This window comes from Hemiscyllium ocellatum, chromosome 28 (genome assembly GCF_020745735.1).
Source record: "Hemiscyllium ocellatum isolate sHemOce1 chromosome 28, sHemOce1.pat.X.cur, whole genome shotgun sequence".
Taxonomy (NCBI): domain Eukaryota; kingdom Metazoa; phylum Chordata; class Chondrichthyes; order Orectolobiformes; family Hemiscylliidae; genus Hemiscyllium; species Hemiscyllium ocellatum.
The window spans coordinates 31,821,562-31,842,572 of record NC_083428.1 but is presented as its reverse complement, the minus strand read 5'-3'; the positions used below and the strand labels follow the sequence as shown (position 1 = coordinate 31,842,572).

General features: G+C 40.4%; 1 protein-coding gene across 1 annotated transcript in view; it reads left to right on the top strand.

Moving 5' to 3' along the window:
- LOC132828921 (phospholipid-transporting ATPase ABCA1-like) overlaps positions 1-21,011 on the top strand; it is a 116,041-nt gene that overhangs the window by 38,569 nt on the left and 56,461 nt on the right. The window contains exons 11-19 of the mRNA XM_060846120.1: positions 848-1,052; positions 2,794-2,910; positions 6,479-6,650; positions 8,898-9,029; positions 11,357-11,496; positions 11,594-11,731; positions 12,717-12,931; positions 16,009-16,081; positions 20,735-20,937. Coding sequence (XP_060702103.1) covers positions 848-1,052; positions 2,794-2,910; positions 6,479-6,650; positions 8,898-9,029; positions 11,357-11,496; positions 11,594-11,731; positions 12,717-12,931; positions 16,009-16,081; positions 20,735-20,937 — 1,395 coding nt within the window. The remainder of the gene's footprint in view (positions 1-847; positions 1,053-2,793; positions 2,911-6,478; positions 6,651-8,897; positions 9,030-11,356; positions 11,497-11,593; positions 11,732-12,716; positions 12,932-16,008; positions 16,082-20,734; positions 20,938-21,011) is intronic.

Below are 21,011 nucleotides of genomic sequence, written 5' to 3'. Positions count from 1 at the left end.
TTTCAAAAAAGATAACATTATCTCCCCTGGGATTCTTTTTCTTTTGGCCTTTGTTTTACCCTGAATCAAACTTTTTAGTTCTCAGCTACCAAGAATTCTGCAAGGTCTTAATAAAATTCACCAAAATGTCTCCAGATCATTACCCAAACTTGCTGTCAAAACCTGAGGCTGAACTTACCTAGGGCAGAAACCCAGCAGATTAAAATTCTTCCCCATATTATCTCTTGAGTAATCTACTCCCATTATGTTCTTCCAAGGCTCAGAACTGGAGAATTGATTTAAAAAAAAGTTCTCTCTCTGCTCGGCTCAAAGCTGCTCTCAAGCTCCAAATGATTGATTCTGTTACTCAGAAGTCTCACATAAATGCGAAACAAAAAAATATATCTCCGCAACCCATCTCATGGCAATGTGACACACATGGAATATCTAGGATATAGATTTCAGCTAATTAACTTCAATTCCTAAATGTTCCCTTTTGTTCAGGGAAGCCATGTGAAGAACTAAAACCCTTACCAAGAAGATTGTGGACATTTTGTCTTTAACACAAAACTCTGAAATACGTTGTTTAAGGTTCTCCCACATCGAGCTCTGTTTTTATTGAATGCATACTTTTGCATCCTTTGCATTGTAATTACTTTTGGTCTGTTTATCATCCTCTTAAACCATACATTGCATGTAAAGACTTCAATTCTTACAAAAAAAGTCTTGCACCTAAGACATAGGTACCATGAAATGAAACATTTTCCAACATTTCACATTTTCATGTTTTATCAAGAGTTTCCTAATGCTCATGGGATTAAAACTTGCATTCAGTGGTTTTTGAAGTCTCTTGTAATTTTTCTCACAGAGTCTGTTATCTCCAGTTGCGTTTGGTTTTGGATGTGAATATTTCTCTCTCTACGAGGAGCAAGGAATTGGTATCCAGTGGTTTAACCTTGTCTCCAGCCCTGTAGCGGGCGATGCATACAATTTTACAACTTCAATCATCCTCATGCTGTTTGATGCTCTCCTCTATGGCCTTGCAGCATGGTATATTGAAGCAGTGTTTCCAGGTAATTATTTACTTTATCAAGTAATGCAAATGTTCCATTGATCATATGGGACTGAAAAAAAACATATGTTTTCAAGCAAATCTCGTAAGTTTGTTTACCTTTAGGATGAATGAACATTGTTTTCAAAATGCTTCACTTAGAGAAGCTTTTCTGATTGCTTGAGTCTGAAATACATTGTACAGTGCATTATTTGAGGCGTACAGATCAGGCTGACCTGTATTTCTTCACATTGAATTAGCCACTTTCAATTGTGTGGCTTTCAGAAAGCTGCTATTTATTGCCTTCTCCTGAGCTTAGAGATAAGGATGATCAGCTGGGTTTCCAGTGATCTGTTGACTGCTGCTGCTTGAAGGTGCAAGTAAAAGCATTAACTGAGAACTAATCAGGCTAGTCCAAGATTGCCCTACAGCTAATTATCCTTCAACTCACAAATATATAGGTTCTTACATGAAAGTAAGCAATATGTGTCAACCAAATCTCAAGAAGAGGCAGTTTTTTTGAAAAATATGAAGAGATGCAATAGAACATAAACCTGCTGTGCTATTGGTTCACATTCCCTTGGATGTCACATTGTTGATTATATTGGCAAATTAATTGACTAGCCAGTTTTTGTCCTCTTCAAGTCTGCTCATATCGATGTTCCTCCCTAGTTTAGAGATCTCCTACTTCAGACTCCTGGTTCCACATTCTGAATTTACGTTCTAACTCTCCCGATTTCTCATTATTCCCTGTTGGTTTAACCCCTCTTCCATTAATTCATTCATGGTCCCACACTCCAAAATCGGCAGCTGGTTCTTTGGCCACTGTCCTCTGGTCTTTTGTGATATCCTGTTTCTCTGAGGCAAAAGATTCTGGTAAAACCCTATTTCAGGTCTTTGAGATTGTAATCTAGGTTGATGCATCAACATAGCACTTTGGGTGTTTCGTTGGAAATGTTTTTCAGACAAAACGTTAAATTGAGGCATTGTTTACCATTTAAATGAGTATGATAGAATCTACTGCATAATTTGCAGGACAGGGAGTTATCTTGGTTCCATGACTAATATTCATCCCTCAACTATTGCCATCAAAATAACTATTGACTGGGTCATCCAACTTGTGTGTTGAGGAGCTTTATAGCATGGAAATTGGACATGGTTTACCTACAGATAAACGTTGACTGCACTTCAACAGCAATTCATTTACAGGTGTGAAACTTACAATGAATTGCATGTTCCTTGTTCATCAACAAGACTCCTTCTGTTCGATTCATTCACCATCCTTATTCTCCCCAATCCTTCTGCATTTTCCAAGACATGATTTTGCAAAGTTTATTTGAGGTGTCTTTCTGCACATGAAATGCTGTCTGAAAGAAAGTATTGGATGATTAGATTAGATTATTTACAGTGTGGAAACAGACCCTTTGGCCCAACAAGTGCACACCGACCCTCTGAAGAGCAGCCCACCCAGACCCATTCCCCTACATTCGCCCCTGACTAATGCACCTAATACTATGAGCAATTTAGCTTGGCCAATTCACCTAACCTGCACATCTATGGACTGTGAGAGGAAACCGGAGCACCTGGAGGAAACCCACTCAGACACGGGGAGAATGTGCAAACCACACAGACAGTTGCCCAAGGTTGGAAACGAACCTGGGTCCCTGGCGCTGTGAGGCAGCAGTGCTAACCACTGAGTCACCCTGGATGCTGAGCAGGTGGATGATTCTGATCACCTATTATTGGATATTTTTTCTTTGTAGGTCAATATGGAGTTCCCAAACCCTGGTATTTCCCTGTCCTCAGGAGTTACTGGTGTGGAGAGTTCTATTGTAAAGAGAATTTGTTTGAATTCCCTGGTAACAGCAGCACTAATAAAGGTGAGTAACTCGGTCCTACCATTTTAGCTTATTTTCGTGTTTTCAATCATTTTAAGATTGCCAGCAGTCTGATAGATCATTGACCTGAAATGGTAAATCTCTCTCTCTCTACAGATGCCACTAGACTCGCTAAATACTTCTAGCATTTTCTGTTTTTGAATTTGGATTTTTAGTATCAGTATTCCAGTATTTTACGTTTGTCTTGCCAGTATGTGGCCGCATTATATTCCAATTAACTGTTTTATCCAAAAGCTCACTTACCCATATTGTTACCCATATGGTTACTTGGGAGGAGAAAGTGAGATCTGCAGATGCTGGAGATCAGAGCTGAAAATGTGTTGCTGGAAAAGCGCAGCAGGTCAGGCAGCATCCAAGGAATAGGAGATTCGACGTTTTGGCCATAAGCCCTTCTTCAGGAATCTCAGCTCAGCATATGGTTACTTACCCATATTGTTGACTGAGCTGGCCAAAAGTCTAATAACTTTATCATCGGAGATGCTTCTGATGACCAAATTGTGAATCAACTTTGAATGCTCAATATTGAGATGTCTGTACAGGTCCTTCAGGATTCCCATGACCTCTAGAATCCCTGATTAAATCATACTTACTCGATTTACAAGATTCCATTTTGGGATGAAATACCCATTGACTGTCTGTAATAATTGCAGATCTGCAGTGGTCCCTTCTGCCTCAGTGGCATGAGGATTTTATCAGAAATATGCTCAACTAACAACAGGAATGTACTAACATGATGCTCTCTGCTCTTTGATATACAAACCCAATGCTGTTTGATAACTTTGTGGAATTGCTTCTTACATAATTGCCAGTGTTTATTTTTCTGAGCACTTTGAGTTTTCCATTGGCTGTAGCATAGGCAGTGAATGTACACCATCACCATTGGCTACAGATCTGATCAAGGCAACTCTTCTGATTTTCTTCTCTTGAAATCTACTGCTGATATCTCCTTTGTATATTTTGTCATTTAGCTCCAGTTCATAATTGTCCTGGTTAGTCTGTCTTCCTGGTTTGAGCTGACATGAGGTTTGGGTCACGGCTGTATCCTGCACTTTGAATTTCTATCTTAGGCACAAACCCCCATGTTTTTGTAATACGTGTCCCTAATGGTTCCTCCTGTCTGACTCTTGTTGGTTTTTGCGAACCTTTTTTAGTGTCACTGCACATAATGCTGAGCTCTATTATACATATAGTCTACAGCACAGAAAAAAGGCCCCTTTCAAACAACCACCTAACCATTCTTCAGAACTGGACTAAAAACATTTACACTGCTTTCTCTCCAAAGATGCTACCAGACCTGCTGAGTTTTTCCAGCAGTTTCTGCTTTTGCTTCTGATTTTCAGCATCTGTAGTCCTTTGAATTTCTTTTCACCTAACTATTCTAATCACTTTTTCCAGCAGTTGGCCTTGGCATCACAAGTTTACATTTAAATACTTTTCAAGGGTTTGGAGATTTCTTCCTTTACCACCCTTATAGCCAATGAGCTCCAGATTCCTACCACATCTCTTTACATTCCCTTTAAACCTTCTGCTCTCACATTACACCTATCTGGTCATTGATACTGCACAAGTGGGAGATGCTTCTTTCTGCTCCAAGAGAAACAAATCTAGTCTATCAAATCTGTTTGCATAATTAAAAACCTCCAGCCCAGTAACATCCTGGTAAATCCTGCACCATCTCCAGCACAAACACATCCCTCCCATGATGGTGATTCCAAAATGACTCTCAATACTGTACTCTAGTTGTGGCCTAACCAACATTCTATGCAATTTCAGCATCACCCCGTGCTCTTAAACCCTTTATCTTGGTTAATAAAGACAAGTAGTCGAAGAGTATGCCGCTGGAAAAGCACAGCCAGTCAGGCAGCATCTGAGGAGCAGGAGAATCCATGTTTTGAGCATAAGCCCTTCATCAGGAATGAGGCTTGTGGCCCAAGGGGGCTGAGAGATAAATGGGAGGGGGGTGGGCTGGGGGAAAGGTAGCTGGGAATGCAGTAGGTAGGTGAAGGTGGAGGTCAAGGTGCTAGGTTGGAGAGGAGACTGGAGTGGATAGGTAGGAAGAAAGATGAACAAGTAGGACAGGTCAAGAGGACAGTGCTGAGTTGGAAGGTTGGATCTGGGATAAGGTGGGGGGAGAGGAAACGAGGAAACTGGTGAAATCTACATTGATCCAATGTGGTTTTAGGGTCCCAAGGTGGAAACTGAGGGATTCTTCCTCCAGGTGTCAGGCGGTTAGGGTTTGGCGATGGAGAAGGCCCAGCATTTCCATGTCCTTGCTGAAGTGGGAGGGGAAGTTAAAGTGTTCGGCCACAGGGCAGTGGGGTTGTTTAGTGCGTGTGTCCTAGGGATGTTCTCTGAAACGTTCCGCAAGTTGGTGTCCTGTCTCCCCTATGTAGAGCAGACCACACCAGGAGCAATGGACACAGTAGATGACATGTGTGGAAGTACAGGTAAATCTCTGGATGTGGAAGGATCCTTTAGATCTCGCATGGAGGTAAGAGGAGAGGTGTGTGCAGATTTTGCACTACTTGTGGTGGCAGGGGAGGGTGCCAGGAGTGGAGAGTGGGTTGAGAACCATCCTCGCCATGCCTCATCTTCCGCCTTGGGAACTTCCAACCATATGGAATCAATGTAGATTTCACCAGTTTCTTCATTTTTCTCTCCCCCACCTTATCCCAGATTCAACCTTCCAACTCAACACTGCCTTCTTGAACTGTCCTACCTGTCCATTTTCATTCCCATCCATCCGCTCCACCCTCCTCTCCGATCTATCACCTTCAACCCTACTTTCACCAACCTTACGCATTCCTAGCTACCTTTCCCCAGCCTCATCCCCCCTCCCATTTATCTTCAGCCAACTTGGGCCACAAGCCTCATTCTTGATGAACGGCTTATGCTTGAAATGTCAGTTCTCCCGCACCTCGGATCCTCCAGCACCACACTCTTCGAATCTGATCTCCAGCATCTGCAGTCCTCACTTTCTCCTAATAAAGACAAGTATCCAATATGCCTTTACAACTTTTCTCTGCCTGTCCCACTGCCTTAAGGGATTGGTGGATATGCACACGAAAGTTCCCCAGATCCTCAGATCCTGTCATTCATGATGTATTCCCTTGTTTATCCTGCCCAAGTGTGTCACTTCCTGCTTATCACTCTTGTGTAGGTTTTCCATCCTTTGTTCTCTAACATGTAACCACTGATATTGCTGTTACAGTGTGCTATTCATCACCATCTTGGACATTATTCTATCCATTATCATTAGACTACAAGTAATTCACCTCCCATTTTTAAAGACAAAACTGGTGTGAATTGTAGTCCTGGTCCTCCTATCCATTTTGGAGAAGAATATGAATAAGGGAAAGCATAAGGGAGATAAAGAATACGTTAATATTGCTGTCACTTTGTTTAAGTGTCAAATAAAGGAAAATCTTGTGGCAATTTAAAATTAGCAAAAGGAGTAAATGTTGAAACTTGTCTTGTTTGCTGTGTGACTGAGTTTGTGGCAACTTTGTCCAATTAACATTTAAGAACATCTTTTTTGTGATTCTTTCAGTCCATCTGGAGCAGGAACCAACACACCTCAAATTGGGGGTGTCCATCCAGAACCTAGTGAAGGTTTATGGAAATGGGAAGAAGGTGGCTATTAATGGACTGAGCGTTAATTTCTATGAGGGCCAAATCACCTCATTTTTGGGGCATAATGGAGCTGGAAAAACGACTACCATGTAAGACTTGTTTTGTTGGGTGGTTGATGGAGATGTGTAGGTGTGGGGAGGTCTTACCTGGCTAAGAATATTTAATGTTAAATAAACAGTACTGTATTACAATATTTCATCTGATAATGATTAACAATTGGCCATTGTTATGCCACTGAGATGTATATTGCAGTTTTCCAGTTCACTTAATGAAGATTATGAGTTACTGAAATGAACTTAAACACTAATGTCAGATGGGCTTCATGGGCAGTTCTGATCAAACAATTCAGGAAAAGATCAAATGAAATTGCACAACTTTTCACAAAAAGAACTGTCACATTATCTTTGACACATTTCACATGTTCTTGACCACTCTGCTCTGTTGATCATTTATTTTGACAAGTTTCTCCCTCAGGCTCTCCCTTTGACATTTCCTTTTTCTCTTATTACTCTGTCTCTCCACTTACCTCCACCTCTTTATTTCCCTCATCTCCATTTTTTATCAACATTCCCTCCCCCACCCCACTTTCCTTGCTGCACATTCTTAGTTCCTTGCCCCCTTTTTTTAATCTCTGTTCTCCCCCCTTTTCTCATTCTCCCTATCACCTCTGTACTTTCTCAGACTGTCAGTCTCGTACTGTCTTCATTTCTGTTTCCTTTTCGATCTCTCTACGTCACTCGTCCATCCCTTGAAAAAACATTATCTCATTTTTGGAACAGTGCACAAAATAAATGTCAAATGATAATTTATTGACAAATTACTATTATAAATGTTGCAGTCTCAGGGATGAGCTTGGTCAGCGAGTGTTCTTAGTTTAAGGAAAGAGCCTGCTTGGCTTTTTCTTTGAGTTCTCTCCATGTCATGGCTCACATTCAAAACTTAACATAAAAATTTTATAAGCTGTTTTCAGTTACTTTTAAAGGCAACAATTGTTAGATTCAAAGTCTGAAACTGGTATTCTCTGCCTCTGGAATTTGAATCTCTTTTTATGATTAAGCACATATTTTGTTGGATTGTGAAATGGCATACACCAAAACATTGTTGCTTGCAGATCTTGCATTGGATAAATAAAATTGTCACATGTGAGGCAGGTTATTGTGCAGCCAAACTGAAAAAGTAACGCTAGAGCTTTAAAGCAAGGGAGACGTCTTTGTACCTGTACCTTCATCTCGGGTAGAGCTCAGGCGTTTCACAGCTGTTAGACCATTTCAAGTTGTACTGACATTTTCATAAGTAAATGTTACAATTGTTCAGCACACTACAAAATCTTACAAACATTATAAAATGTATGCAACCGAAGAAAGCCATTCAGCCCATCATTCTATTACCAGCTCTCCAAATGAACTTGTACTCATTGTATTTCCTTATCTATTCCCATTATTCTTTGATATTTAATCAGTTCATCTGTTTTGATGGTTTGATTAAGAAAAAATTGCTGGTCAGGATAGCTTACACTCCTTACACTTTTTACATCATACCATAAAAACAGACTTTCCAATGTTGCAGACCATATAGGGTATTGCCAAGTGTTGGATAAGCTATTGACACAAGATTTGGAGAAAAACATGAATCTATAATCTAACTTGACTGAGAATGCAACCAAATGAGGGTAGTCCAGCATCTATAGGACATAGTTCAATCAGAACCTGGAAGTAAAGTGGTTGATTAGTGTCCCATGTGGCACTTTTCATTACATTTCATTCTGCTACAATGCACATATCATGAGCACAAAGCACTTGACAAATTGGGGACACTGCTTTTAAAGCATGAACCTTTAAAACCTGTGTTGGCTGTAATACAATTCCATTGCCAACACTTCAAGCACTGTTTCTAAAATGTGATTTTTCTATAATGCGGGTTTGCATAACCTTCACATTACAGAAGAACTGCCTGTACATATGACAGGTGCAATGGGCTGGATCTCAGTTCGAGGCTCTCTTAGGTGAGCTGCAAAAATATTGGAAAGCAAGAGAGCTGAACAAAGAGAAGGTGAATGGCAAAACTGATTAAAATATTTGGAGGAAGATGAGAAAGAGCAGAAATGGGTGGCATTCCAGTTATTTTGAAATCGGGCTAGAGAGGGTTGAAAATTGCTCTGCATGGAAGTGAAATACTGTTTCTGAGATTTACCTTAACAAATTCCAACACTTGAAATCTGAGTCTTTTCCATTGCTAGCTGTTGAAGAATCTCTCATGAACCTCCATTATTTTTCATTTCAGCTTTTCTAGTGTCACTTCAGTTATAGTCTCAGATTATGTTTGTTGTTGCTTGCAAGGTCCATCCTGACTGGATTGTTCCCACCCACCTCTGGGACAGCATATATTCTGGGCAGAAATATCTTCACAGAGATGGATACAATCAGAAAGTCACTAGGGATGTGTCCACAGCACAATGTACTTTTTGACATGTAAGTATATTTTTAAAAAATAATTACTTTTACGTCAACAGATCGAAGATGGTTGTGGATGACAGGCTATCGCTGTATTCCAGGTTATTAACAGAAGTACTTCAAATAACAGCACTCCTCATCTGTGCCTTTGTCAACTTTAGACTTTACTATGCCAATACTTTCCTGGCATGGTCCCAAACTTCCATTTCCATAAACTTGAAGTCATCCAATACTGTACACTTATCCTAACTCCTACCATGCTGAGCTCACCACTGTACACACTGACATTTATCTCCTTGTCTAGCAATACCTCCATTTTAAAATATTCCCTTATTTTTGAACTCTGTAATGGTCTTGCCATCTCCAGTCTTTTAGCTTTCCCTAATATCTGTACTCTTCTAATTCTGATCTCTTCCAATTTTAATTTCTCCAACATTGGCAGCTGCACCTTCAGTAATCAAGGCTTAAGCTCTGGAATTATCTCACTAAACCTTTCCTGTAACCCTTTGTCCCTCTCCTCTTCTCCTCCCTTAAGCTTCTACTTAAAGTCTACCTCTTCGACAGGCTCTTTGACCAAGATTTAGATCATATGTCCTAATATCATTATGCGGCTTGGTATCATTTTATTTGATAACAAACTAGTGAAAAGGAATTCCATGAATATACTTTAAAATACTTTACCAAATGAAAAGTGGTAAATAAAGACAAGTTGATATTATTTCAGAATTAATTCCAAGAGCTCTTTGTAATTTTCATTACCATACTCAACTATTGATTCGTTTTTGTGAAGGTCATCCTCATATTCATCCTATGTTTGTCTTTCTCCATTTCTAACCAATTCTCTAGTATTTATTGCAGTAAAAAGAAAAACATCACAAAAGTCATGCCCATTATTATTGGTTACTGACTACTTTGTCTGAGTTGTAAGTGGGAACAATCAATGATGGTTTATAATGCAAACATGGGACCTGTGAGTCAACAAGAGCCTTGCATTACTCCTTTGTGGTAGGCTTACCAAATAAATAGCTGTGGCCAGCAGCAATGCTTCACTCCCTGATCACAGGGGAGATCCTGGCCCTAGGTTGCCATCCTGAGGCCAGCAACTGTTCATGGCAGGCAGTGCTGATAGGAGAGGTAACAGCTACTGACAATTCAGCCAGAAAGTGACTTAGGTGGTGAGGGGCATAATAGGAAACTAATGAGAGACGGGAGGTTGTTTGTGATGCTGGTTGCCTCATCTAAAGTTAATCAAAGCAGAGGCGAGAACATGGCTGCACCCTAACTGACACTGCCCCACACTATTAAATACCAAGCTAACCAGATTTCTCTCTCACTCTACGTGGAAAAGAAACAGCACTAAAAACTCAGAAAAGAAAAACTTCTAACTCAAGGACAAGACCTAGGTCCAACTGACTGAATTAAGGATTGCTGCAGTCAATAATAGCATGATATCACCAAAAACCAAAAGAACTGATAGTGGTACCTCATTCCACATTTTGTGAATTATTGAACCACGGTATTTATTTCATTTTACTTGTATTATTCACCCATGATATTTCTGCAAAAACAGTCCTGTCCATTTTATTTGTGAATAAATGTGACCATATTTTGGATTTAAAGAGAATATAGTTACGTTTGCATATTAGTAATTGATAATCCATTTTGTCACTTCCTAAAGGATGGGGTTGCTATAATAAATAAACATTTTTGTTTTCTTGGTTATTGACAAAGCCTGGTGGAAGTTTGTTGGAGTAGGTTGTGGTCTCAGTCGGTCAAATTGCCGTCTTAGTGCCTAGATTGGTCAGTTACACATGTATGAGTTTGCGATAGTGGGGCTTGATTTCCAGTGTATACTTCCCATCAGAGATGTGATCAATAGAAAGGAGCCTTAATTTGTCTTTACCCCATGTCCATGTGCGAATTTTCCAGCTGCTGGAGCACAAGGTCAAGATTGTGAGGACTGAGCCTGCTTACAACATGAGGTCAGTTGTTGCACCCTAGCCTCCTCATTATTAAAGATCAGCTCTTTCATTACATGTCAAAGAACAGGCCCAAGACCAATCCTCATCTGCAGGGTATGGCTTAAAACTGGATGAAATATTTGGCCACAGAAGCAGTGAGAAATGTGAGAAATTGATTCATTGCTTCTAGGGAAAGCAGTCTTCTTGAACATTAAACGTTAATAAATGTGCAGCTTCAAAGCTGAAGATTGATGGATAACAAGAGATCAGTGACATTTACATGCCTTCTTCAATCAAAATCTATAAAAGATCAATGGAGAAGGGATCCTACAAGGCAGAATCGTCTCTTGTTCTAACGTTTAGTTGTTAAACTGTCATTTTTAGACTGACTGTGGAGGAGCACATCTGGTTTTATGGAAGGCTGAAGGGGCTGACTGAGGAGGAGGTAAATGAAGAAATTAAGTTGATGATTGATGATGTGGATTTGGTGCACAAACGTAGAGAACAAACAAAAAATCTCTCAGGTGAGGAGTCGATTCTTCCCATGCCACAGCCTAGGAGGTCACTGTATTTTGTTTCTGCTGAAATGTATAAAATTTCTGTTTGTGCATTTATTCTCAGGTGGCATGCAACGAAAGCTTTCAGTCGCCATTGCATTTGTTGGCGGGTCAAAGGTTGTTATTTTAGATGAACCAACTGCTGGCGTTGACCCTTACTCCCGCCGAGGAATATGGGAGCTCTTGCTTAAATACAGAAAAGGTAACAAATGACTGTGTTAACTTGCCAGAGAGTCTAAAGCTGAATTATTGAAGGCCGATAATAAGTTGGTGGATAGTCTCTGCCAAATGTTGTGTTGTTTTGTGCCCACATTGCTAATGTAAACTTTAAAATATATGGAAGAAATGTTGTGATGAATTCAATTCAAAAGAAACATCGGAAAACAGAATTCCTCAATGGGCAGAGGCTTCAGGTCACATACAGCTTAGTTCCCTTTGCTGAGTCTTCACCCTCACTTCCTCCAGTCCAATGTCACCTCTCTCCCTAACGTCAATGATTTCCTTGCAGTTGCTTTTGTGATGAAGGTGCATTGCTTGTCTGGTTACCAAGATCAACATCTGAACAGCGTTTTACAATGCAACTGCATCTCCACAAACCAAATTTTAATCCAAACTTAGGGTTTTGTTGCTGATCCTTTAAATTTTTGTTCCAGAAGCAAGGTCAACAATCATGAAACTGAAACAAATGCTTCCATGATTGGCTGTATGAAGACCAGTCATGCCAAGTTTTCCACTCTTAACATTTAAATGCCTTAAACATATACCTGTTGCTGGGGTGAAGGTGCTGGATTTCATTTGGTACTTTCTCCCAGTGGTCGAATTTCCTGTCTGTTGCCAGATAGTTTAGACTATGGAGGACATCAGAGCCAATTTCCATGCACTTTGGCTGGGAATAACCGGAAATGATCAATTGTAGGATACCAGCTGATTTCCATCTCTTCCTTCCTAACACTCCATAACCTCCCTCGATCCCCATCCTGACCTTCTCCACCACCAGCAATCCCCATTCCTCATCCTTAGGGCTACTGAGAGCAATTTTAATGGCATTCATTGCTGTGCAAGCTGAGATCAGCTCATTCATTACTGACTGGGGATTGGCTTTGGGAACTTCACCAATCTGTAATTATTTATGAGGTTTTTTTTAATAAGAAAATTACTTTTGTTAGCTGTGGTTTATTATCTTGCAGGCCGCACTATAATATTATCAACCCATTACATGGATGAGGCGGACCTCCTCGGGGACAGAATCGCCATCATCTCCCATGGAAAGCTCTGCTGCTGTGGCTCTTCACTGTTCCTTAAAAACCATTTAGGAACTGGCTATTACCTGACGTTAGTGAAAAAAGAGAATGACAAGACAACGCCAGCCAGCTCCAGCAGCACCACTATTGGTCTGAGGAAGGTACCACAAGAATTGTATCTGCATATGTTCCTCTTATGCTATTGAGTATAATGTGAGTGGCTAAAGAGGTCCCTTTGACAGCTATGTAAGGTGGAAAGTTTGTGGCAATATAGATTACTCTACTCTGCTAGCAAGAGGTAGTGGAGTTGCCATTTCTGTGGGCTAGAATTTAGGCTTTCATGCAGCTAATGTTTTTTTGATTGGGGAAGGATTTTCTTTTGACCCAAGTGACGAGTTTTTATTTGACCTGAAAGACAATTCAATTAATTTGTTCAAAGTTTGGATTTTCTTTAATTTATAAAAATGCAGTCTGGGTGAGATAAGTAAATTATGGCGGCACGGTGGCTATGTGGTTAGCGCTGCTGCCTCCCAACGCCAGGGACCGGGGTTTGATTCCTGCCTCAGGCAACTGTCTATGTGGAGTTTGCACAGTCTCCACGTGTCTGCACATGTTTCATCCAGGTTCTCCGGTTTCCTCCCACATTCCATAGATGAGCAGGTTAGGTTGGTCATGCTAAATTGCCCATAGTGTTCAGGGATGTGTAGGTTAGGTGCATTAGTCAGGGTAAATATAGGGTAGGGAAATGGGTCTGGGTGGTATAGTCTTCAGGGATTGTTGTGATGTGTTGGGCCGAAGGACCTGTTGCGCAATGTTGGGATTCTATAATTCTATGATAGAGTACAACAGGATGGTAAAGGTAATGTCTCCATAGTCCTACCAGACCATAGGAATGCTCTTTTGTTAAAGAGTAATGACTGGCGTTGGTTTAATCTGAGGGTCATCACACTGCAAGTGTGAGGAGAGGTTGAGAAGGAGAGTACTTCTTGGTAATCTCTGCCAGTGGGAGACATCGACTCATGCTGTTGGAATCACTCTGCATTGTAAAACAACCATCCAGCCAACTATCCCCTGCGCACCAAGATCTAGATCATTAATAGATATCAGGAAAATCAATGTTTCCAAACCCAAATCCAGGGAACTCCACTGCAAACCAACCTCCAACCCAGAAAATATTCATTAACTATTACTCTGTTTCCTATCCTCAGCCAATTTCATATCAGTGTGGCTTCTTTCATTTATTCCATGAACTCTAACTTTTCTCACCAACCTGTCATGTGACACAGTATTGAAGACCTCTTAGAAGTTAATGTACATCACATCAACAGCCTTCCCTAATCAATTCTGCTACTTCATGAAATCTTCAAGTTAGTTAAATATGATCATTCCATTTGAAATTCATACTGGCTATTCCTAATTAGCCCACACTTATTCGTATGATTTATAAGTTTTACGCCTCTATTTAAAGCCAAATCCCAGTATCTGTTTGTTCATTTAATGCATTAACAATTTGGGCAATGGGAGACCATCTGCTGAGATAACTCAGGAAACATCCCTTGAGTTGTAAAGTAAAACTTATCAAAGCAGGGCAGTTACTTTATGGCTTACTAGAGTTCTTGCTTTCTTGACTCGTACACATAGTTGACATCCAATCTGTCGCTTCTCTCCAACACCTCTGGCGTCTTCTACTTCTGTACTCTATTAACTTAAATTTCAAATTTGGTGCACACACTTTGATCACTGAAAGTTGTTGCCAATTAACTCTTTCCAAGCCATAGTCCATGATGTTAGGCATGATCAGTTGTGTTATCATATACTGATTGGGCTTGGCAATACTCTTTTCAGTTGGCTCCAGGGTGCGTGATCAATCTGTGACTGGCTCTTGAGTGTGTTGTCATCTTCAGGATTTCACTTCCACTGTGTCAAGTTTGGTTCTTTAAGGTGTCAGTTATCCATGGGTCCATCATCTTCATTCTGGTCTATTTTTGTTACTTCTATAACTCCTCGATGAGATAAGAATATTTGTTGTGATATCTACCTTGCCCATTTGTTTAGGGTGGACTTTGTAAGCTGCCATGTCCTCATGATTGATATCCTAAGGTCACTGCCTCAGTTTTTACTTAATTGGTAAGAGTCCATCATGAAACCAAGCACCATATCAGTGGCTACTGTGTTTAGAGGCTATATTTTAGAGATGGCTTTTTCTCTGTGGTTGTGGGCACCACGAGGATATAGTGTAAAAGCTTTTTTAAAAACATTGGTGAAAACCTCGGTCCAAAGATGTGCAAGTTAGGTAGACTGACCATGCTAAATTGCCCCCCAGTATCCAGGGATGTGCAGACTCAGTATATTAACCGTGGGAAATGCAGGGTTTTGGGGATGGGTCTGAGTGGGATGCTCTTCAGGGGATCAGTGCAGGCTGTGTGGTGATTCTATACCCCGGCCTCCATATATGAATCTCCTAAAACAGCCAGACTCCTCTTTGTACCATCGTTTTACTATATATGTATTTTATGAAGATTTTGAGATTCCCCTTTATTAGCTCCTACTCTTTTACTCATTGTCCCTCTTTGCTAACCTTACTTGAGGTTTCTTACCTTTGATCCTTCTATATTCAGGATCTGAGTTGTATTTTCTATTTCAAACATTTTTTTCAATTTTATCTTAATCCCTATTTTCTTTTTCATCCAGGAAGCTCAGTTTTGTTTATTGCCTTGTGTTAAATTTAAGGCTGAGATTGCCGTATATCTTTAATGTCCAAAAAGTTCAACCTCATTGTCTTTCCTCAAGAGAATAATCTGATAGAACTGTGGTAGAATGGGATATCAATGTGATAATGATGTAACTGATGTTGCTTTGAATCACTAGGACAGAGAAGAGCAGGGCAGACTAGAAAGAAGAACTGGAATAAAATATTATGAGAGTACTAAGTTAAATGTGTAAATAAAGACATTGAGGATAATGCAGAGAGTGAGAAAGCTTTGCTTTGGGTACAGATGAGCTAGAGGAGAAGAAGCCTGGTAACCAGGTAGCAGCCTCAAAGAGTGAATGTATAGACACTGAAAATCCATGGAAGTGAGAGATAATCCAGTGTAAGCACAGAGTATACAGGAAACCAGAATCATTTTGAAGTAGGTACTGCATGTTGAACCAGTAGTGGACACAAAAGGGGGAACCCTATGATGGGCCAAAAGGCCTTTACTCATCATTGACTTTGTTGTTTACCTAATATTACTAGGAGGACAGTGATTCTGAGAGGAGCTATGATACTGGGCTTGGCAGTGAACAGTGCAGTGAAACTGGTGCATTGGGTAAGTTTCACACCCTTTATTACTATGAATGAGATGTGCTGTGTCATTGTGTCTCACTGTAGCTTACAGCAATTATAATTCAACTGATACTTTTACCTTTTGTTCTCCAACTAGATCCCATTTCAGTGGAATGATGCCTACATGTCATTCTCTAACATTTACATTTGCAACATGTTCCCATGGGGTCTTAAAGAGGAACACTTGAAAAAACATCACCTTTGTCCTTACAGCAGAATAACAGGTCGAGCTAATTGTTGCTGCTTGTTCACAATAGATAGTCCATTGAACAAATGATGTGTTTCACTAAGTGTATCAATGCGGGGGAGAATCTTGGAGAGACACTGGGTGGTCTTGGGCTTAGGTTTCAGAGCTGGAGATACCCTACCCATTTCCAATTCACGCCTTGGAAGGAAGAGCCACTGTATCTTGTTGTGCTCAGACACTGATATGCCTGAACCAAGGACTCAAGGAAGTAGTCCTGGCCACTGTGCTTCCTGCATGGTGAACCTCTGCCTTGTTTCTGAGATAACAGGAATAGAAGTGGGATGAGGCCCTTAAGCTTGGCATTTATTGCCCATGAAGCACAAAACCCAGCAGGGGACCTTCCCAGCATGGATTTGACTATGGTGGAAGAGGGGAAGAGTTGGGATTCCCACCTGCCAACTTTCTCTTTGATTAAATTCCACCACCACCAAACTCACCATGAGTGAAGGCACCCAATTTCACAAAGTGGTGAGATTGAGCCTTAGGGTAATTCTCTTATCTCAGTTTAATGTATTGCTCCAAAAAAATCAGGAGAATTTTAAATAAGTACGTCATTGGAGACAGGAATCTTGAAAGACTTTTGGCATTTTGATAAAGCACCATTGAAGCATTTTACTATGCTAATTTAGTTATATAAGTTGTTGTCAACAATAACCAACCTATCAAGGTATAGCAAGGACACTTATAACCTTTAATGGGATGCATGGAGTTATATACAATCAAACTTCAACTGTCGAATAATTTCTGCCCGTGTTTTGGAGGAAGCTAAGGTTCCATGGCTCAGTTTTTAAAAAGCGCTTAATTGAATTCATTAAAAGAAGAACTGAGTGTAGTTGTCTTGGGTATTATTAGTAATGGCCTCCTAAGAAATTCCTTTTTTCTACTTAAATAAAAACTTTAGCTTTAGATGAGTAGGCCAAAGCACCAAGGAATAGGCGTTCTTTTTAAGTTCTATATGAATTCAAATGAAGTTTTATGGTAGATTTTATTTCATGTGATGGTTTTTCACTTAGTTCCAATTTCTCTCTGGTGTTATGACTAAGGTTGTTGGTGAGGAGGAAGGGGTGTTGCACTGTTTCAGTTTCTTGTCCTACTACTCATTGGTCAGAGAACACTTTTAAAATTTAACCAAGTTGGTGCTATTGCCAATTATATAGGTTTTGGATTGCATTAGTTTCAGTATGAAGAACCAGTCAAACAGGTTTTGTTTGTTTGCGATTTTTGATAAGATTTGTAGCTCAGGTTGATGATAAGTCTGTAAATTAGCTCACTGAGCTTAAAGGTTTGTTTTCAGGTGTTTTGTCACCATACTAGGTAGCATCACTCCCACTGATGATGTTACCTAGTATTGTGACGAAACGTCTGAAAACAAACCTTCCAGCTCAGCAAGCTAACTTACAGATGAGGTTTTGTTAGTCAATAATGAAAACTGGCTTATTAGCAAAACTAATTTTTTTCAAAGATGCAAAAATTATTGGTGAACAGTTTAGATTATCTAAATATAGTTACCCTCTGAAACAAAACTCATGAGTACTCAAGTTGGAGAAACATGAAAAATGAGAACTCTGCAGAGTTTATGCGTTAAACTGCTTTGATGAAGTAATAATTAAACTCATGAAGAAATACATGGATTGTCCCAACTGATGTTCTGATTCTAAAGTTATTCACAATCTTAATACTGAGGTGGCTCCCTGGAACAATTGTATTTAACTGAATTCGCTTTGCTGGAGTTGGTGAGGTAGATTTCAATAAATCTTCTCGAGAAATCCTCCACAACTGGGCAAGATGATTGCTGGATTGGTTTTAGACCTTACATTTCGCTGAGAGGAGTTGCTAAGAAAGAGAGAGCAACAGATTGTGGGCTTTGATGGTTGGCTTGGCCAACATTTATTGCCCGTCCCCAGTTCCCATTAAGAACTTGGTGGTGTGCTCCTTTTTGAACTGATGCAGTCCATTGGGTGTTGATACACCCATAATGCTGTAGAGAATTCCAGGATTTTGACACAGTGACACTAATGAACGCCAGTATAATTCCAATTCAGAAGGACTTGGAATGGAACTTCCAAGTGGTGCTGTTCCCAAATATCTGTTGCCCTTGTTGAGGTGATAGTGGTTATGGGTCGAAGGTGTTGTCTAATTAGCCTTTGTGAATTTCTGCAGTGCATTTTGTATATAGTACAACTGCTGCAATTGAGTGTGGTGGTGGAGGGAGTAGATATTTCTGGATGTGGTGCCAGTCAAGTGTGTTGCTTTGTCCTGGATGGTATCAAGCTTATTGAGTGTTGTTAGACCTGCACTCATCCAGACATGTGAGGAGTATTCAATCACATTCCTGACTTGTGCCTTGTAGATGGTGGGCAGGCTTTGGGGAATGAGTTACTTATTGCAGGATTCTTGCTGTAGTAACCATGGCATTTATATGGCTAGTCCAGTTCAGTTTCAGGCCACAGTTAACACCCAAGTTCTTGATGGTCATGTATTCAGCGATGGTAATGCCATTTGAACATCAAGGAATGGTGATTAGATTTTCTGTAGTTGGAAATTGTCAATGCTTGGCATTTGTATGGAACAACTGTTTCCTGCCACTTGTCAGGTCAGAGCTGCAAATTAACAGACCCTGGTGCATTTGGAAATAGACTGCATCAGTATCTGAGGAGTTACATCTGATCCTGATCATTGTGCAAACCATCAGTGAACATCCCCATTTCTGACCTTATGATGGAGGCAAGGTTGAAGATGGGGCAGTTTAAGACAATTGGGTCTAGGACCCTACTCTAAGGAGCACCTGAAAAGAGATCTCTGATCTAGATGACTGATTTCAAATAACCACAACCATCTTCTTTTGTGCCAGGTATTCCTCCTGATTCCAATTGACTCTAATTTTGCTAGGGTTGCTTAATGTCAGACTCGGTAAAATACGGCACATTGATGCCAAAGACATCCACTTTTGACTTTACTCTGGAGTTCAGCTCTTTCTCTGTTTCTGGAATGAGATCAGGAGGTGGCCATGGTGGAACCCAGACTGAGTATTAGTAAGAAAGTTATTACTAAGTAAGTGCTGCTTGATAGCATTGTTGATGAACCTTCCATCATTTAACTGATGATCAAGAGTAGACGGCTGGGGTGGTAAATGGCTAGCTTGGACTCACTTGAAATTGATTCTTCCAAGTGGAGCTTAACATGGAAGTGTACCAATCCATCAGCTGAGGGGACACTGAAGGTGGCAACCAATCAGGAGGTTTCCTTGAGTATTTTTGGCCTGATGTCATAATACTTGGGGTTTGGAGTCAATACTGAGGACTCCCAGGACAACTGTCTCCTGTCTGTATACCATTGTGAGACCACCTCTGGAAGGTCTGTCTTCCTGTTGGGATACAGGTGGTATTACCTGGGATATTATAGTATCTGTAGGGTGTATTTCGTGAGAATGATTATGTCAGGCTTTTGCTTGACTCCTCTGTGAGCAAGGACTCCCAATTTTGGCTCTAGCTCCCAGATATTAGCAGGAGGACTTTGCAGGGTTTACAGAGCTGATTTTGTTTAGTTCCGGTGCTTAGGTTGATGCCAGGTGGTCCATCTAGTTTCAGCAACATTTCAGGCAGTCCAAATTCTCTCTTTCTGTGTTTAGAAAATGCAATAATTTCATTTCACACGTAAACTGGGCCTTGAGACCAGTCTCTGAGAGCCTTCTAGACTGACTCTAGCTGAGCTCCTCACAAGTGCCAAGTTATTGCTGTTTTAACCATTACCTTTCCCTTAGTGAACTCTCCTTTATTTGAGATATATTCTCCAGGTCCACAATGTTCAAAAACTAATACTTGGATCACATATCTTCACAACATTGGTTACAATATATTAATCACTTTTTAATATTCAGTTCTGGTTTTCATATTGCAGTTCCTGGAATCCTTCCCTCTGAGACCTGGCAGATTTGTTGCTGTATGCTTCTCTAGGCTTTTATCTGCGGTCTTCTGATTTTGGAAAGTGACCAAGTTGTGGGAGAGGAGAATAAAGAAAAGAGAGGAAGCTAGTTTTTAATAATTAGTGTCTAGTATTTCGAAAAAATGTTAGTATGGTTTGCTTTATGGTGGCTTTGTGAGAGTGCTTGATGTTGAGACCCAGGTTTAGTCTGAGAATGAAACTAGCTCAGCAGGAGTGATATTGAATGATGTTGACTGGTTGAGCGACTTGCTCGACGTAATTATTCTGACACATCACTGTGTCTGCCATGTTGGTGCGCATTGCCTTTTGGGTAGCATAGCCATATCAGTGGCATGAATCTCCCTCTGTTGTATAACTGGCTAAGAACGGACTCTGACAGGTAAGCTAGCTAGGACCATAGGTCAGGGTGTGGATTTCATGTTTATCTTCTTGTTTTCTGTTTCCTAGATGTATCAACCGTCCTAGCACTAGTCCAGAAATATGTATCCAATGCACGTCTGGTGGAAGACTTTGGGCATGAAATGACTTTTATTTTACCCTATGTTGGTGCAAAAGATGGTGCTTTTGTAGAACTCTTCCAGGAATTGGACAGCCATCTCTGTGAACTTGGAATTTCCAGCTATGGCATCTCAGACACTAGCCTGGAAGAGGTAAGCATGTGGCGGAAAATAGTAAATATGGACATAACCTAGTGAAGCTTCATTTTTGAAATTCTCATCCCTGT